Below are 20,571 nucleotides of genomic sequence, written 5' to 3'. Positions count from 1 at the left end.
GCTATCACTTGGTTAGCAATTCCAGGTAACCCATTTCTGCAGCAGCCTGCCATAAACTGAATTAAATAGCATAGTTCCCGCCCTGCCCTGAACTTTGTTACAGCCTGCCCATTTTCCATGTTCGTAGCCTTCCCTATTAATCCATAAATTTGTGTTCCAACCACTGTTTGATCTTTCCCTCCTAGCTTCACTAAACCAGCTACAATTCACTACATTTTCTTGACATTTTCGTGTATTAGAGCAAGTATGTACTTTTAACCTTCTCTTCTCAGCCTGGCCATTCGAATGTACCTTTGAACTTCTGTCACATTCTAAATCCCTATGATTTTCCCTATTAGTTTAAGGGGTAGACATTTCTTTGTTCCACCTTTGGCATTTTTCACCCTTAGGCATCCAGGAGCTTAAATCAGACTGTTGCCAAACTATCCTCCTTTAATAATTTTTATGAAGTGCAGTCCAATTATCTTTATCTTCCTTGGGGATCCATTCAATTAAGCACAGTCGTAATGAGTGAATGGACACAGAGCATTGTAGCCATATTTACATCCAGATTAATGGGAACCAGGTAAGATAACTTTAAAGCCATCAATATTTTAATACCTTGGCTTTTCATTTTGCTATCTTCCATGTCAGACACATTTTGAGAGACCAGCACAATTTTAGAGGCTGAGTTTTTAATTTCCTCCTTGGTTTGTGGAAATGAGGGTTTAGAAACAGCAGTAAACTACATGAATTTGTCTTTAAATAGGTTTCTTGCAGGTTAACTGAAACACTTCTCGTGATAAAAAGCAAGCTGGAAAGCTTAGTCCAGCTTCTTGGACATTTCTTGAATTGAACATAATGGAAAAAAACAGTAAATAACCAGCCCTTAAGTGGAGATGCTGAGATCACTGCTAAGTCTTGCTTAGAGAGCATGCAAGAGATGCTGAGCTAAAACCACCAGTTTTGAAGTGACTTTTCTCCCCGCTGAAAGACAAATGTTGGATCTGCACTACGGACCTATCCCTCAGATACAGAATAGCTTTGACAGTTATTTTCACACCTTCTTTAAGGCACCTTTGCATCACAGGAGCAAGGTAGAAGGATCGAACTGAGACTGCCAACCCAGTTCTGTTTCAACACAGCTTAACATAACAGTGTCATAGGCACTGATAAATGTGTCAATAAGCATTTGGAGAAATATCTGGTACCCAGGGAATTTATATTGGTTGTAGTAGCTTCAGCTGAATAGGTCAGATTTGTTAACATTTTAATTTATACAAATCTGCATTCCAAATACTGCTCTTAGGCTCCTCTTCCTAACAACGAGAAAATGTCAGCAGCAAAACCAAATTTACTCCTCTAATAGCTTTCTCAAGATTTGAGGAAAAACAAACAAAAACAAAAAAACAATCTGTGATAAAGCCATGGTAGTGCTTAAACACATTTTTCAATTTAGCCCTAATATAATTTTATGTTAATAAAATAGAAACTTTTTGCCAATTCCAGATGTAATCCTGAAAGGCAACGGAGAGCACTGGGAAGGAGCATGTCCCATAGCTGCAGGGCAGCCCCAGGTCTGTGCCCAGGGCTACTTGTTCTGCCTTGTTCTGAGTGTCCCTCGCCCATCCTGTGGGATGCTCAGCGCTGCATTTCCACACACCGAGTGCCAACTTACCGTCACTTCCCAGACCCAGTGCAACAGCGGGCCTAACACAAAGCATATGGTTTCCCTGAAGTTTTTAATGTACTTCAGGCGCAATGAGATAAATCTGAAAAAATATCACTATTCTGCTTTACCCTTTTCCCCTATTTATTGCCTGCCTCTTTTTTTTTTTTTTTTCAGCTGATTTGCTGAGATTAAAACCTCTTGCCCAACTTGCTATAGCCATCTATGTCTCTGAAATAATATAAACCTATGACCTTTCTCTGTCCGTAAAGCCCTACATTGCAGCGCTGGCCCCCATCATGTCAGGGGGGCAATGAAAGTTCTGTCATTTCCTTAAAGCCAGCATTTTCCTGCCAGAATTCAGATCCCTCCTCCAAGTCCTCTGCTGCTGTCCCCTGAGGGCAGCTAGCAATCTCTCCCGCAGCCTCCATGCAGCCCTGGAGCAGAAAAGCAGCCTCAAGTATGCGAACAAATGGGCACAAGCCATTGAATTTTTTATGTTGATGTAAGTGAAGTTTGTGAAGATTGTGTGATGAATATTGATGAATGCGTATTTTCATGATATTAATGATGCGCACAGCAACACACATCGGCTATCTTTTGTCAGAGCGTTGCAGCAGGGCTGACAGTGCCACTGGGGCTGAACTGTAAGGGAAAAAATTTCTTATGTGCTGGGGGACACCAATTTCATTCCTTCAAGGCTGGTGTCCCCATTGGTCACAGGGGAGGAAAGGAGAGAACAGAAGAACGAAACCAATTTCTGGTGCTTTCTCTTAGAAATGCACACTTGATGCTCTCAGAAATGGATTTTGCAAGACTTCTTGTCTCTGGGGCCTCAAATCAAATATCTCTTCTTATGGCTAAAAGTAAGTCCTTACTTTTGTATATGTTGCATAGCTATACTATTGGTAATATCTGTTCAACGAACAAATGACCTTTCCCTATCCCTTACAATCTGATCCAATAAGATCTCCTATCCACAGTGGACAGGTGACATTCCACAAACCACACAGTCCAATGGGAAAAAAAAAAGCAGAATTTAAGTTTCCCCTCTCACTTCACACCTTCACACCCACAGACTGCTGTCTCCTCTTTCCACTCCAACCCACCCTCGAGTTTTTTTAACGTGTGAGGTATAAATGCTTTCTCCTTGAATTATAGTCACAACCAGAGAAGGCAGAGCTCTAAGAATCATACTACATAGCTTACACTACCAGACCACGTTTCGGTCCTTTGTAATGGCATTCTTTCTGTATTTAGAAAAGCTGTAACTTGTAAAATGCCAGGAAGAAGGGCTATTAGAAACAGGGCTGCACACAAAACCAAAATCACATGGTTGATAAAATACACCAGAAGACATTTATCTAGTCTGGAAACAATACAAGGATGCCATCACGAAACACACTATGTGTGTGGAATTTAGGCTGTGTAACTGCTTCCAAATATAACATACAGAGAAATCTAGAAAGGCCTGTAGTCATATACCTCTTTTTCTGTCCCATGACAGAAGGGGGATGAATGCCAACTTACTCATCCCCTTTTCCTTCTGGAGTATTTTCTGTCTTTCAGTTGTGCACTTTTACACAAGGTAAATACCAGCATCTCAAGTCTGAAGACGCTCCTGGGGTTTCATTGACCACTATGAATTAAGACAACAGTATCACTCTGAAGCCACGATGCCCCACAGTGACTGCAGGAGCAAAGACCATGATCTCCACACTGCAGCGCAAACTTTTGGAAGGTTTGGATTAGAGAGAGGATTTGGGCTTTGCAGGTCAGTAACCCTCAACGTGGTATGACGGTTTTCAAACTCACCTCTCTGTCAAGGCCAGCAGCCACGGTGACGATGTCTCCTGTCTCGCTGTTAATGGTAAACATGTTTTGTGATGGGCTCTGTGGGGTCTGAGTCACAATTCGGTATCTCACCATCCCGTTCGCTGTAGTACTGTCATCAGCATCATTCGCAGTCACTGTCATCACATAGGTGCCTTGGAACAAGAGAAGACAAAATATCAGGACTATCGCATTGCACAGCAGATTGAAGTCTCGTTGACTCAGGCTTGTGCATTTTACTCAGAAATGCACAGAGTAGATGTCCCATTTCAATCTAGACAGCGCAAGGATTATGAAAATAGCAACACTGTTGAGACTAGATGATCTGTAGGGATACTGATTACATGTCACCGATATATGGAGAGAAGTTATATGAGGGTATCTATGATTAACTGCTAATTCTTTCAGTGATTGTAAGTCTAAGGGCAGCATTTTTTGTCCTGCAATTTCAATATAAATTCTCCCTGGACATTTTTTTCCATTCGCCAATCACTTCATTCACGTATATTCAAAAGTATTTCCATAGTTTAATAGAGGAAAACCTGTTAGAGTTCTCAACAGCTTCAGAAGGATGCCACCAACATGCCCAGGACCCCATCAAGATGCCCAGTGCAGCAAGCAATCTTCTGCTGCCTCCTGTTTTTGGAGAAATGTCCACCTTTCCAGCTCCTTCCAGAGAAAAAACAACATTTCTGCAGAGCAAATGGAACAGCTGCTGCCCAGCAGGACAGAAAATCAATGATTTGGTATGTGTGGCCAGTGATGTATTGAATCATTGGTTTGTTTCTTGCTAATCATCAGTGTCTTCATTTGCCTTGCAAAAAAAAAAGAAATCCCTACTTTCTAGATACTGTTGGGAGCGCACTGATGCACTGACAGGCTCATTATCACTGGAGTTTGGCAGCAGGGTGTTCTGCTAAAGTGGGAAATTATCATTATGAGGGTAAAAGATGTTACTTGATTGGATGGACTCCTGCAGATGCATGGTCCTGTGACCCCCCTGAGCTCATAGGGCCCAGCTTTACGCTTGTTATACTGGTAGGAGAGAAAGACTGAAAGGGCAGACACATATTGCTTGCAAAAAGCAATCTGCAACAACGTATGAATCTAATGATATGAGACCTGAAAAGGAGGAGTGGGAGGCAAAGAGACAGTGAAACCAGACATAACCTTGCTTAACAACCATCAGAACCCAACAGCATCAGTGGAAAGTACCGCTTGTACACTGCTCATTTGGGAACTCTGAACACAATGAACCAACTAATGAGTGTGCCAAGCTGGAGGAGATGCAAAGTGGTCCCAACAAGAACCTTGGGTTCAAGACATGGCCATGTGTTGTTTTGCAAAAAAAAGAGCTGAGCTCATTCTGCCCCCTTGGTTAGATGTGAGCCGCTGGCAAACTTGAGGCCACGTGGCTACATTGCTTCATGTCTGACCTAATACACCCAGATTCCCAGCTTGATCACAAAGTTAACCAGCTTCCAGTTCAGAGAAGAGACAGAGAACCAGAGGGCTTGTATCTGTTTGCAAGAGAATTAAAGAGCTACCCCATGCTCTAGATGGGCAGCTCTATCAACAGCTGCAGCATGCCCAAAATTGCAGCCTACTCACGTGCCCTGAAGACACTCAGCACGTAGGCAATGCCCCCATTATCTCCCCCAACTTTGGGAAAAAAAAATATTTTTTCAGTTTTAGTGGCTTCCTAACTTAGTATTTTTGCAATGTGGAAAATGCTTTCCTGAACTCCTTCCATCTGGCTCTATCAGGCTCTTTTTGTTCTCTGCAGTGATACACATCCCTGTGAGTTTTCTTAGTTCAATAAGAATTATAGATTAAAAAATAAATGAATGTGTAAGGCAAATTCTAATGATGAATACATTCCTATCATTCTGTGCTAATCCTGATTCACATTTGTGAAATGAAAACAAACTATTCAACAACTTTAACGTTTTTCCAATCAATAAACTTCAGGAGGAAGAAGGAGCACAGAATTGAAACAAGGTTGCACAGGCAATGGATTTTATCCTTTCTCTTCAAGCATTTTTTTTTTCTCTTTTGCAAAACCAGTTATCATGAGACAACTGATACAAATAAAGAAGCCACTCCTTAGATAGGTACAGGGGAAATGTACAGGAGAAATTTAAATAGGAAATATGCTGAATGAGGAGATGTTTGATTTGAAATCTATGTTATCTTAATGCATTCTATACTGAAAATATCTCTGAACAGAATGTCAAAACCTGGGGCTAATGAAAACAGAAGTGGAAGAGGAAAACAGAATCTATTTTAGGACATGTGCAATCTTAGGACATACTCCAAATAACAGGTGGTATTTTGTGATTCATTTTAAGTGCAAGAAAAAGCTCAGAAAGAAAAGTTACTGGGGCTCCTGCAGTCCTGGTCGCTCCTCGTTCAGGGTCTCTCAGACTGCCCCATAGGAGATGGGGGGTTCCCAACCTGGCAAGAAGTTGCAGCTGTGCTGGGCATGGGGCTGACCTGACAGTAGCTCTATCGTGGATTGGGGACATGTATACAGCAGGTGTCCTTCACTCTCTTCCTCGCCTTCTTGCTTCTTTTCTGCCACTTGTATTTCGACCTCTGGACTGAGCACATCTGCTCTAAAAGAAATGACCATTCTGGCAGCATTTGACCTACGTTTCCATAAGGGGAATGGGACTGGACGAATGTCTCTAACGTCACGAACTGACACCAGGGAGCTCTATTTAAAGGGGCAATCTGCTCCCTATCCATCTCCTATCTTTAATTTCCCTTATGAAACCCAACCGCAGAGAAAATAAAGAGAGGAACTTGGCATTAATTACTAATTTGTAACTTAATAAAGCATCCTCTGCAAAGGGCCCTGTGTGGCTGCAGCACTCTGCAGCGCACAGTGGAAATCCAGCAGCCGCTTCCTTCCCCGGCTCTCTGCTGCTCACTGGGGCTGCTTGTCTGACCACAGTCTGCTGGAAACCAGTTGCAAATTATTTCTTGCTTTCTGCAGTCTGGATGGTGGCTGGGAAGAGCGGATATGTCCATTCCCATATTTCCCACTTGGTAATGCTGACCCAACGGCAGCAGCCTGATGGCATCTCTTGTTCCCCTGCTGAGAGCCATTCCCAAGGACTGCTCCCAGGGGATCCGTCGCTCTAACCTGCACTCACCGTCAATGTTCCACTCAGTTTTCTGTACATTTACTCTGTCTTTGAGCAAGACATATCCTCGAGATACCAGTGTGCTGCGGTGAATGACATAAACATATATCTGTGCACAATAAATTGCAGTAGAGTGCTGTGGATATATACTGCTACAGAGCCTAGCATCTTCTGGGTGCTATATAAAGTCTCCCACTATAGGAAGGTGGTTGGCGATGATTTACCTACTGTAAAGGTAAAAAATGACATGTTTCTATGTTGTATGCGTGGGGATATATCTTCATATACTTTATATTAAAATAAAGGAAATACATCCTCATATCTAGCCCCTGTTACTACACAAATTAGGCAAACATACAGTGGCAGATTGTATGTTTCTTACACACTTGAGGGCTGAGACTGGTATTGTTAGGATTCAAGTGAAAAAATCCTAAAAGTGTGCTAGTTTTGGGTCAGACCCGGCCACCAGTGATGGAGATAAAAGAGACCTGTACAAACATGACAAGAGGGTCTTCATGCTTTTGGTGTGTGAAAGAAGCATTAGTTTTATTTTCTGCTCTGAAGGACTTGCTTACAAACATGCTGACAATATAAACTGAATGCACAAAGTGCCAAAACTCAGAATTTTGCCCAAGTCTGTGCTGTGTATCAACTAATGAGCACCCAGTCCAGACGGTGTTTGATATAACTGTATTAACCTACACACCTGGCCTGCTAACTCAGGTAGATAACCTGTTGAAAGAAAAACATTTCTCATCAAATAAGGCACATGGTATGTTAAATGAAACACCTAACCTAGTACATCATGTCAATATTAAATCACATTTGTTGCATGTTGAACAGCTCTTCTAAGAAGCAGATTGAATTATCATGCACAGCTAGTGATGACAAGATTACTGTGCATTAGCTTTTCATTAACTAATGTGCCAAGTTCATATATCACCTGAGTTAAAATTAATGTATGGCACGATGAAGGAAGTCTATCAGTAAAAGGCAAGACCCCAAGAAAAGGAACTTCACAATGCATTCCCATTTATTTCCCAGAAACTGCCATCTCCAAGATAATATTTTGTCAAATGAGATATTTTTGTTTCAACCTGATAATAGACAAGAAACAAGAGAGATGCTTGAAAGCACCCCTAATGGAAAATATTCCCATTAGATTAATCAAGCATTCTACAGGATGGGTAAAAGAATACCTTACAGAAACTGGGGAGATGGAAGCAAAGGGAGATCATTTTTACCTTTATATTCAGTTTTATTGATTTTAAAATTAATTGCATCTGTTTGTAAAAGACTGCAAAAAGATTTGATGTTCACTATATCTCATTCGATCTGTGTATGTTTGTAAAGTATAAAAAGGAGCAAAACAAGGAAGATAGCTTCCCTGTATATATACGAGCAGATAAACATACAGTCATAAACAAATGTCTCCTGAAAATTGCTCTGGAATCTGAGAATCAGGGTGATTCTTTCTAGCTCAGATGCTCCCAAGGCACGCCAAAGAGTGCTGATTCCCATCGCATTGTCTGCAATCTCTGCTCTCCCATCTATGCAACTGCATTTCTCTGTAAAGACTGGGCTGTCATGGTTTTAAGGCATACAAACAATATCTCAGCACAGTTGTGCTCCCAAAGTCTTTGTTACAACTGCTTTATAATTACCATTTTTCTAAGCTGGTTTGATATCCATTAGTTAGATTTAATGCATGTAAAAAGAAAGAGCTAATGGGCACTTATCAGGAATACAAATAAAAAAAGACAAAAAACCTTCCACTTTGCCCTCTATACCACATATTACTATAAAAATACACAATCCTCTCTGTCTACTTCTGTGATATAAACAGAAAAGCTAAAACTTCATCCTTTTTTATTTTTTATTTTTATTTTTATTTTTTTTTACTGATAACGCTGATTCTCTATTGAGCTTTATCTTACAATTTATGTTTTTTAATGGCTGGTAAATGGTTGCAGAATCATTAAAGGTTGGTTAACCTTCTCAGTCTAATTCTGACCTACAAGATACTTAATTTAATCATTCCCCCATAGAAAAGGATTGAATCATTATGTGCAGACATGTGGTGATGGCCATATTACATTAGATCTTCATTAACCCAAGTTAATAATGGCTTTGTACTAATGGAAACCTCCCCTTCCTCCTATTTTTTTTTTTTCCAAGTCGAGAAGCTCACTTAGTGAATACTCTGCATCCGATGCTGGATAGAGAGAAGACAATAATTGTTGAGGGGAAGATTAAATACTGAAAAGTAGTGTAAAATTTACAACACTTCCTAAAAATAAAATTTTCAGTGCAGAAGAGTTTCCTGATATTGGCTTTCTTCCCCACAGAGGACAAGATCTCATGGCCCTACTCACAACAGGAACACTTTGCCCATTAAGTGATTTCATGCATTGCAGCAGGGTTTCAGGAACAGAAAGACAGCATGCTATAAAAGCAAAGTGTCAAAATCAGATTACGATAAGTACAATGGGATCCTGAACAAGTCCTCAAAGTACAACTATACCCATAATTACTTAAATACAATTTTTCTACAAACAATGCTATTTTCTTTCTAATGAGCATGTAGAAGTGTGCTTGTGGCATTTGTCTTTTTAATTGATATATAAAACTAACAAGATTCTTCCATTCCAAGTCTATGGAGGGCAGAGGCTGGCTCCAGGCATGCAGGCTGTGATGTGCAGAGCACTCCTGAAGATAATTTTACCTGCCCTAACTCGGGTGCAGTAGCAGTCTAAATGGTACAGCACAGAGCTGCTCATGGCAGAATTTACCTTGCAGTAGGTATGGATGTTAGAGCACAATTTGGAGAACTGCTGTAGCATCAAAGACTAAAATGGCTCAGCAAATAAACCTGCATCCTCAAGTGAAAAAAAAAAAATTCAATGGGTGATTTGAAGCACTTTCACATATTCATTGTTAAAGATTTCAAGTGAAAAACGAGGAGCAGACTCACCAAAGGTGTTCAGTGGAGTCGTATAAGTAAATAGGAACGTGTGCAAGACATCAAGATGACAAGTGCCTGAAACTCTACTGCGGATGTAATAAATTGCAAATATACTTAAATTAAACTGCATCCCACACGCTCTGGATAGAAAACTAAATAGAAACAGCACTTTCCTTCTAAATGATATTCCTTCAGTCATAACTGATAGCTGCTGTCATTCTCTTTCCCCATTATTTTTGTAATCACTGGCAAATTTTGACCTTTCAAGCAGCTAACCTAATTCATAAAGGATGCCACTTCCTAATTAGTGGAGACATCAGATCCTCAGCCTCAAACAATGCAAGAGTCAGCCTAATGAGAATAAAGAGAGCAAGTGGGTCTGGAGAGATGACTGAGCAAGATGAAGCAGCTGCTGTCACCCGGAACTGAAATAATGCCTTCTTATCATTAAAAATAAAACAAGTATCTCAGGAGAGAAAATGAAGTGATGCACCAAAAACAACGCACACATGGGCAAGGCCAGATTTGAAAATAACACCTGTACAGCAGTCTGCAGCCTGCTGAGACCTCCAGCACCACAGAGAAATAACAGAAGCAAAACTTTGAGATGGGCAAAAGCACACTGAGCCTCTGAGCAAACAGTTCTGATTGCATAAATCGATGAGCCCTGGCTCAGCTGAGTTCCTGCAGATGAGTCCTCTCCATTCCCACAGGTGAATTCAAAAAATCGAGAAACCATGACTTCGGATGAGATATCCTGAACACCACCACCAAACTGTGCTTGGAAGTATGGCTGGGTTTTGTGTGTAGCTGAAGGCATATGCGACCAGTGAAACCACGCAGACCAGGCTGAGCAAAACCTGGGGCTTAACACAAGGCTTGGATCCAACCCTTGTATTTTGACAGAGAGTATGAGCCATGCAGATTCGCAACAGTTTCTCAATGTTTCCAGTGCACAGCAAGAAATCTTGATGGACATCTGTAGACTGCTAGTGCAATCAAGTATTTGGGATTTACAGTAAGCAGCGCTCGGCTTGGCTCAGCGTGAGAGCAGGAGGCAGAGCACGCGCTGCTGGAGCTCTGCTGCCTCCCCTCCCTGCGTCACGGTGAGACGCTGGCGGCATCGCAGGTGTCTGGGAAAACAGCGAGATCAGCTCCGTCCCCTTCCAAACCCATCCAGAACACGACATGCGTTGTCTTTTAAGATGTGGTAGCAATAGGAGATGAGGAACAAAAGAACAAAAGTTCACTGATTTCATGGATTCAGCCATCGGACCACAGCTGCGGTAAATGTTCGCTGGCTGGTGGAGGCTAGACTTGTGTTCATTGTGTGAAAGGCAAAAAAGGCAGTCATGTACGTGTCTGTGTACACCTACACACGCAGGCACCTGAACGCCTAAAACACTGGAACTTCATTTTGGTGTTATTACAGGTGGGCTAAATAGCATTACGCATGTATCATCTACAACTGTCTGTTCCTTTTCTCTTGTATTCAATGCATCTTTAGAATGGTTTGTAGTAATGTATGTAACATAATGTAATAATAAATGTAAATGTAAATATAAATATAAATATATATAATATATATTACTGGATTGTTTGTAACTGCTGGTTAAAATGTAGTGGAGAGCGAACTACTGCAGAGTCGTAATTCACTTCAAGAATGGTCTCAGAACATGATTTCCACATTTTTTTTTTTTTTTATATCAACCTGGCCATTTTTTTTTTTTTTCTGGAGGAAAAAAACACCAGTCAGGGGATTTGCATTTTTTTTCCTCACTTACAGTCCTATAATTCACTTCCTTCCTACTGGGACTAGATGCTTCTGAAAAGGAAATTAAGAAGAGCATGGATTTCATAACCACTCACCTCGAAATAAAATGGAAAGCACTACGATGTGTGTGCAGAAAAACAATTTCTTAAAATTGTGCTTGTCTGAGCAAAAGAACTTAAAAAAAGAATATTGTGTATCCCAAGTCTGTGTGTAATGTGTGAGAGAATAGAGTCGGGCTGGAGAAAGGCATTTTTAACAGCACATAAAGTGCAAGGACCAGACTAGCACCTACCAAGATGAACAAGATAGTGCCACATTGGGGCGTATGTTCAGGCTTCTCATGGGCCCAGAAGAAATGCACCCAAGCTGTGAAGAGCTCTGGGAAGACTGGAAGAAATTGTCAAAGCTTATTCCGACACGTGAAGATTTTATCTTTACACGATCTCTCTGAAACATGTCGAATTTGCATTATTTCTAGCTTTCAGTGCTATTTCAGCAGGAAAATGCACCTGGCACAGGCCCCAGACTCCCTTATGTGATGCCCATTGCGAGCAGCCTGAGCTAGCTGAGGTCTACAAACTTTCGTGGGTGCTCTGGTCAACCAGGGTTTACCTTAATGAAGAACACCAAATTTATGGTGCAAGCTTATCCATGCTGGTAAAAGAATATTAAACATTTTAATGATGAGCAGCACAATTGTGTTTTTGCAATGATTCATAATGGGAGAAAGGGGTTTGCACTCAGTGCCCCACTCATTTTCAAACATGAAGCTGCTTCTCTTTGGAGACTCCAGATTTCAGGCGCTGCCACTTTCCTTTCCTCCTGTTCCACCCAGTAACACCTGCCCTGTTTTTCCAACTGTAAGAACAACCTGCAGGGCACCAAACATCTCATCACTAATTGTACTACCAGGATGGAAAAGAGGAAGGAGCTTGAAATGCAGAATCCAGATTCTTCCCATGAATATATATATATATACACATGCAACTATAGGCCTTAAAAGATTAATTTCACATGCCTTAAATTGCAGTTTAATTTGAAAACTAATTCAGCCTCATAATTGGCTTTCTGCTCAAATCACTGAGGCTAAAGATTTAAATTCTTAATATTCAGATGACTTTCAAGTTTCTGGCCCCATCTGTGCATTAGTCCATGGTGTTAATCTCTAAGGGAATCTCTGCTAGCATAGCATAGATATAAAATAAACAAACTGGGACACTAATAGAATAATCGGCTTTTTAAATCCTTTTTTTTTTTTTTTTTTTTTTTTTAATATACTGCTTATTTATATGAGATTTCTTTAACTCAATTTGCCACATATAGATTTGGCTCACAGCTTTTTCATTTTTCACGTGGCATGCTATCAACAATTATTCTACTGGAGTTCCATGAAATCAGGAGCAGACGGGGAAATTCTGAATTACAGCATTTTTCTTGTAAGAAATACCGATTTTCCTTTATTTTGGAGGACTGTCTGTACTTCGCACTCTTTCACACCACTTGTAGGGAGGGTGGCCAGAATAAACCATTCTGGAATTAATAACACCGTAAGAAAGAAAAAGCTAGCTGAAACCCGAGTTTAAAAGAAGCCACTTGGACTTCTGCTTTATTGACTTGAAAGGGACCAAGATGCATCCAGAGAGTTAGTGAACTGGAAAGGATGAATGAGAATGGAAAAGGCCAGTCTGACAGGAACAAATTGTTTTGGAGAGATGTGTTAATTTTTGACAATCTTTCTGTTAAAACAAAATAGATACAACCCTGAGCAAAGCACTTGAGTCACCGCAGAGCATTTCACATTGACCTTTTCAAAACTGAATGCTTCAGTTAAGTAAGACATCCCCGTCCCACTGTAAGGTACTTTTTGCATTGGCTACATCAAAACCGAGCTTCTGCGGGGACCAAGTAATTTTTCTCCATCACATTTTTTTTTTTTTGTGATTAAATTCCTTTTTTCCTTTTGCAGTTAAGCATTTTCATTTTATCTTTTACAGCCTGATTTTTTTTTTTTTTTTGAAACTGTAGAATTTCATTTGAAGCAGCACTCCCCTCCCCTGGGATGCCTCTGGCATGCCGCAAGCCCAGCTGTGCCAGCGCAGTGGTGGGGCTCCTGGCAGGCATTAATTGGGGTTATACAGAGGGGGAAAAAACCACCCCAAACCTGTGCAGAGCCAAAGGCTTTGAAAGGGCAACAGAATCCTGAGCCACAGAGCTGTGCATCCCGTCCTGCTTTATCAGCGCTTGAAAGGCAACTTGGGCAGCTCCAGGAGAACTTTGCTGATTAAGGCTGCCAGAGGGACCAGGGGAATTTCAGCTCTAGCTTGCAGATGCATTTTTAAAACTTGTCTGTGTTCTTCATATAGAGGCGAAGTTCAAAGAGGCAGAACATTATTCAATATGAGTAAAACAAGGCCTTTTAAGATACACTTTCAAACAGGGGCTTGTTAAATCAAAACAACTTGTGGGGGATAGAGACAAAGGAAGAAATATGGTCCTGTGGAATAGAGAATCCTGCATCGCTATTCCTGTTCTGCATTTTTGGAAGAGCCTGCATGTACATATTTAAATTGTCCAGCTGCACGACCTTAGGCTAGATAAACTAGAAATGCATTAAAATGCTTTCCAGAGAGTGTCAGAAAAGGAAGAAGAAATGCAATTCAGTGTAAGAGCCAGCACACATTTAAGGATGCACATGGGTCAGGCTGTGACACACAAGTTCATGCTACAGAGGACTTCATGTGTTCCTGATTTCAAGAACACTATGCCCTGGTGCAAGACACTATTTCAATTAAGTTATTATAATCTTAACCAGCACCAACAACCTATTACAACCTATTATAATTTATAATACTTGATGATTTCTCTTCTATTCCTGTCAAGGGTTGCTTCAAGGTGACTTGCACACTGCAGAGAGCATGCTCCTGGAAGCTCAGGCGTCTGAGTGCCCTGCGGTCTGGGAAGCTGGGTCACCTAAACCCCAGTGACTGTCTCCAGTACGTCTCTTCACACTGCTGCCAACTGTTCCAGCTCCTGGACAGTCCCCTATGGAGGCTATTTGTATGCCACGGGAGGTAACGTGCCCAGCAGTACCACAGCACACCGGAGGCTGGAGTACACAATCCTGCCTGCGTTCCCATTTTCCTGGTTCAGGCTATCTCCTTTTGCCTTATTGAATGCAGATGCAGTAGGTCACATCATATTTGGCCACCCTCCCACCCCTGCAATGGCCAGGCATGTTATGCAGCTATCCCAGAGGACCTGAGGAAGCGGGGAACCTTCCTCCAGCTTGCTGCATCCCTGCTGCTATGAGGGTCCAGGCTGCAGCATCCCCTGAAGGTACCGTCCTGCCTGCGGTGCCCTTGCACCAGATGCCTTTGCTTTGCCCTGCACTTTGGGGTGAGCGCTGACAGCACAGCAGAGCCTTTCTTATTCCCTTTGAATGCAATGGGCTCTATTGATCCTGCAAATCAGCCTTTCAGGGGCTTTCTTTACAGCTCAAGGTCACTGAGCCCTGCTCAACAGTGTATTTTTGATGGTCTTGCTCTGGGAAATTTCCATGGGTAGAGTTCGAGCTCCATATGTCCCTTTTCCTTTTTATAAAATCTGGGCAAAATTCCTACTGACTTCAAACAGACATTGGCTGCTCATACTAGCTGCCCTCAGAGCCAGCACTTTTCTGGGATACTAACACTCTAGTTACTTTTCTCAAAAAAGGTGTACAAAATCATGAAGAACTTTGCAGATACTATGCTAATCAAGGAATACTGCACTTTCAGCCACAGCCATTATAAAGGGGCATATGGAAGATGTGAGAAATAACAATCACACAGGATGTCCAGGGAAGCATTTTCAGTCCTCAGGCATACTTCAATGCCAATGAATAGCAGAAAATGAATGCTGAACTCCTGTATCACATAATAAGATTTTTTTAGTTTGCTTGAAGCAAATCTGTACTTTCTACATCGATATGCACACGTATGCATATATATTTATAGATGCGTATGTAACTTAATTTTGAATCAATATTGAACACATTTCACTGCTACCTCTAAGATTACACAATGTCTTTCATTTGTTGACCATTGCCGCAAATAATGTTGAACTCTGGCTGCCTATTTTTCCTTTTGCAAAGACTCTTTAGTTATTACAATATCCTGAATCATCTTGAACTATAAAGAAGCTTCTGAATCTCTGCAAGATCTATGCTTAGCTAAATACACTGTCTAGATTTGTGTCTACGCAGAACAGGGATACATAACGTTGAGGTAAATGAGGAGCACGCAGGCTTTCACAGTAAGTATATAACCTCTCTATCATTTCTCTCAGAGACGTAACATCATGTTTATTGCCAAGTACATAGAATGAAGGCCTCAGATACCCAAATTCCCAGGTGGATCTACAAAAGCAAGGAACAGAAATTCAATACTAATATAAACCTTTAAAAGAATACCGATTAAACAGGAAAAGGGAGAAAAAAACAAATACATCAAAGACAAATGTAATTGCTTTTGAATAAAACCAGATTGCTTTCTACCTACCTGCCTTAAAGGCAAACACACCAGCCTGGGATACAGAATACCAAAAATCACTGCTGGAAGCAGAGGCACAACCATTTTGTAGGCAAAGGTATCCTATTCTGATTTAATAGCTCAAAGGCTTATCTGGATTTCAAACAAGAGGATGCAATTTACTGCTTCTTTCACACAAATGAGCAGAGCTAGTTAGAACATCTGGGAACACTTTGAATATTGATTTGTCCTAGAATAAGATGTAAGAAATTTGATTTGCTATGGAAATGCATTAATCTTCTAACCTTGATATGCTGCAAAGTGGCCTTCAAGTGAAAGGAGGAAAAGTCCTCCTGGACGCTGCCATCAGAACGAGCAGCTCAGAGACTTCTCGCATCACCTCTGCAGACAGGATTTGGAGCAGCACTTTGAAGCCTGGCACGTCACCACCCAAAGCATATCAGGAAGGAAGCTGTACATACATTCCTTCTTCAAATATAATGTCACACGCTGTCCCCAGTACGTGTCACCACAACAGCCTACTCCTCACAATGCTGAAAGACAATCAATCACGGCTGCAATTCACCTTGTTAAAAATAGTGGCCACTGGAGACTTTTCAATGACACCTCAGGCAGTGGAGGAACCATGACAGATGTTTGCTGCCACAAAACAAAGTCACGTGGCATCTAATCCCTCTGCTGAGGATCAGTTTATCTTGGAAAAATCTCACGCGGATTTCAGGAGATGTACTGAAGTACCGGTGACAGTTTTCAAAATACAATTTCAGCTTAAGTAATGAATGCATTCAGAGCAGTTATGTTCAGCAACAAGCTAAAACCACTCTGGTTGCCATATTGGTAACTGTACAGCTCTGCTGCACTTAAATAACAAATCAACAATACAGTTGAAAAGACGACGTTAAAGTTCCTTACAACTGTATTTTTCCAAAGATATAAACATATTCATGTAAAAATCATCACTCGTGTTCTGTGTATAGCTTACATCCTCACTAACGTTTCACTCATAATTTTTCTGAAAATCTGCCTCATATTTTTTCTACATTTTACCCTCTCTAAGAAAAAGCCATAGGAAGGGAGGATGACCCACCAATTTCAGTGGGAACATTCCCAGTTCAATAGGTCTGCATCAGGCCCAAGTAAGACAGTAATTCCTTCACACCCTGGGACACCAACTCTACTGAAGGCTTTGGGTGCCAGATACAGAGTTTGTAAATGACTGAATTAAAAACCAAGGAGTCAGATATTCAGCTTTTTGGGCATAGGGTCAGTGAACGGTCACAGCTGGGTTTGCTATTTGTACTTTGTAGTTGGAATAACAGCACTGTGAGTCTGCAACAAGCATATGGGAGAGGCAATACCAAGCGTTACTCTACAGAACCGATGCTTTTGCAAAGTCCACATCTAGGAAGGGTTTCCCAGGATCCAGGTTCCCTCTAGCCCAAGTTTGCGCTTTCTCTGCATCAGGAGAAAGAGATAACAGCTAAATCATTCTCATCTCCATCAGTCTTCAACAAAGGAGCAAGCAACAGAAAACCTCCCTTGTGTTCCCTCTACTTCAAGAGCAGGCAAAGCCACCAAGTCAGATTAATGTTGGAAAGCTTGTGATAACTTTAAGACTTTTTTCAACCATACCTGGTTTAGAGCCTTCATCAACAGATCCATTATAGACTTGGTTTATAAACTCCGGTCTGTTGTCATTCATATCAATCACATAGATGTAAAGGTCAATAGGATTCTCCACTTTGTTTCCATTCATATCCACTGCATGAGCCCGGAGCTGGGAATAAGCACAATGAAAGCATAATATCAGCAATTGGATTTGTTGCAGAATGAGAAACCATGCTTTGTAAGAATTGACTTCACCTCATAAATACGTTCTCAAAATTGAACTAAGAGGGTATCTAATTCCAGCAGAAAGCACTGACGTGGTTTCCATCTGAACTTTACACTCTACAGTTTTTCAAGGCTTAACATAATATTGAAATAATATTTTAAAATATTGTCAGTGGAAACACGTTAAGTCTGGTGCAGCGATGCTATCCCCTTCACTGCTAATAGATCACTCTGTTTTAATTTAAAGACATGGTGAACCTTGTCTGACAAACTGAAGAGCAAATTTTGCTTAGTTCCAAACACAGTGAGGAAATGAGATTGACTTGACAGGTTTCTTGTGGGAACCTACAGCCTTTCATATCCACAATAACAGGGATTAATAAGCGAAGAGATTTCAGAATGGCATTAGTATTGTTTATTCTTTGTTTAATCACAGACTCTAGTCTCAGCAACAGCAACCGACCCCATCACTTTATGCACCGAAAGATATAAAACCAGTCCCTTTCCCTCAAATGACGGGAGCCCCTGTGGCACTAAGAATGAAATATTTTTTCCGGCTTAACTAAAATATCAACGATGAAGCATTACAATAACCAGAGCCACAGTGTTAAGTCCTCAGCTAAAGTGGAACTGCAGCTTTATCTTATTAGCAATAACCATCAGTAATAATGCTGGAAAACAAGAGCATCTGTTTTCTGAACAAAAGGGACAGCTACAGCATGTCAAAATGAGTAATTAATAAAACAAAGCAATCAACATTAGACTGGAACAATCGGTAATCAGGTGAAAAAAATGGATAGCTTCCTCATTCAAGGGAACAGATGGCTACTCTAAATGGTGTGAGCACTGAACGTCGCTGCTGGCTTCAGGAAAAAGAAGACAAGCAAAGAAAGAACTCGGTGGCTCCTGGCTTTGGGTGGGCAGTGGAGGGATGTCTGCCTTGGTGGGGATGCTGCAGATGTTGTTAGTCATCCCTCTTTGTTGGATAGTGGGCAGGGACAGGGGACCTTAGACACGTGCGTGCTCCAAGCCCTGTGTGCGTGTTGATAGCCAGCAGCCTGTGCCTGCCGAGCAGCGAGGGCTCCGGTCCCAGCCAGCACCAGCCCAGGCCATCGGGATGCTGCCGGCGTGGGAGCTCCTGTACCACGGAGGTCTCCAGCTCCAGACGAATAAATGTGCTAATTGTGTTAGCACTGGTTCCTGGCTTCCACTTCCCTGTGCCTATGATTGATTCAACTTTCTCCTTCATGTATGGCATTCAGAAGTCCAGAGCTTAACAAAAGAAACTGCACACTGTTATGATGGGCTGGATTAACATTTAATCAAGCAAAGAGAACAAACTGCCACGTGAAATAGGCTGAACGAGGAACATTTTTTAAAGGAAGTTAAGAAGCACTTTTCTTTAAAGACTGAAGAAGTCTGGCTTCGTTTTCAATACAGGATGTACCATTTGTATTTCTTGATTTGTAATGCTCCTAATATCTGCATTTCTTGACGGAATATAAACTGCTTTGACTCCCACCTGTTGAGCTATCCATCATGTCAGATATAGCAATTCAATAACTTTACAAGTCAGAGGTCAGGTTGCCTTTGAAAAAAAGTAATTCGGAGCTAAAATTAAAGTTATTATCTTCAAACTGAGGCAGCACTGGGCTGCCTCTTGCTGTATTTCCAGGAGCGGAAATGGCTCCATTCAGAGATAAAGCAGAGAGCAAGGCTGATATCTTTCCCCTCAGATCTGACTCTCCCCCTGCAAATTTTTAATTACATTTGACAGCTTTTGTTTGAAACCTCCAGGAGTAAGGAATTTCTCAGCAATGCACATCTATCTGCTTGTTACGCTTAGCACACGTTGCCATGAACAGGGTACTTACTGCCTGTGCTCAAGGAAAGACAAATTTCAGTGAGCAAGGCTGCAGGAATCTCCCCCACCTGCACTGAGCCAGCACCAGCACCTGGCTGAGCTATGGGAGACAGGATGGTGCCTGGTGACCTGGGCACCGGTGTCCTAATTCATGGCATTTGGGCAGCCAGGAGTTTGGCACTCATCTCGCTCCCCACTCCAGCGCAGCAGACCCTGTGCTTTCTTCCTGCTCCTTTTTCACCTCATTTCAATGAACTTAATGAACTTTTCCTCCTCTTTTTTTTTTTTTTTTTTTTTTTTTTTTTTTTCCTCTTGTGCCTGCTTGCATGAATTTACTCTATGAATGTTTTTTAACAAATCTTTGTGGTAATATCTCAGTATCATTTCACACATGTTACTCCTCTGTGGTCAGTGCCAACTGCAGCAGAGGAAAATGTGGTGCTTGAGCCAGAGTGGAATATAAGCTGTGCTCAGCAGGAGGTCTTCCTCATTAGAGACCATTCCTAATTAGAGACCCCTCCCAGAGGAGGGAGCAAAGGGAGGTGGACTCCAAATCAGCAATCTGTCCACTGAGAAACAAGCTGTACCTCCAAGGCAGATCAGATACTGCATTCCCCTTCCTTAATTCATCTTCCCCCCTGCCCTCAGGCCCTGCTCTCTCTATTCATCTTGCATCCTCAAGCTGGACAACACTCTTTCCTTCGGAATCATTCTTTAAATGCCAAGATAGGGCTCATTTGTGCATGGCACGAACCTAACAGAGTGTGCAGCAGATCAGGCTGCAGTCTGCTCCCACCTGTACCCAAGTCGGTGCTTTGGAGGTAGGACAGGTGGCAGGAAAAGCAGGTGCACATGAGTGCTTCTCCATGGTTCATGACAGTGGGTAAGGCACAAAAGGTGATGGCTCCATTCAGTCAGACACAGACATCACTTTGAGCTGGAAAAAACAGCTCTGAAAAAGCCAGTGAGCACA

The 20,571-nt window shown here is 41.6% G+C and overlaps 1 protein-coding gene across 3 annotated transcripts in view; it reads right to left on the bottom strand.

Annotated features, from left to right (window-relative positions):
* The window catches only part of CDH4 (cadherin 4), a 454,811-nt gene that overhangs the window by 74,129 nt on the left and 360,111 nt on the right, over positions 1-20,571 (bottom strand). For all 3 annotated transcript variants that reach the window (XM_035344248.1, XM_035344249.1, XM_035344250.1), the window contains 2 exons: positions 17,534-17,678; positions 3,464-3,636 (listed from right to left, as the gene is read on the bottom strand). In XM_035344248.1, the coding sequence (XP_035200139.1) occupies positions 3,464-3,636; positions 17,534-17,678 (318 nt within the window). The remainder of the gene's footprint in view (positions 1-3,463; positions 3,637-17,533; positions 17,679-20,571) is intronic.

The sequence above is a fragment of the Oxyura jamaicensis genome, chromosome 20, assembly GCF_011077185.1.
Source record: "Oxyura jamaicensis isolate SHBP4307 breed ruddy duck chromosome 20, BPBGC_Ojam_1.0, whole genome shotgun sequence".
Classification (NCBI taxonomy): Eukaryota; Metazoa; Chordata; class Aves; order Anseriformes; family Anatidae; genus Oxyura; species Oxyura jamaicensis.
Note: the sequence above shows the minus strand (reverse complement) of the source record. Positions and strands in the feature narration are given on the sequence as shown.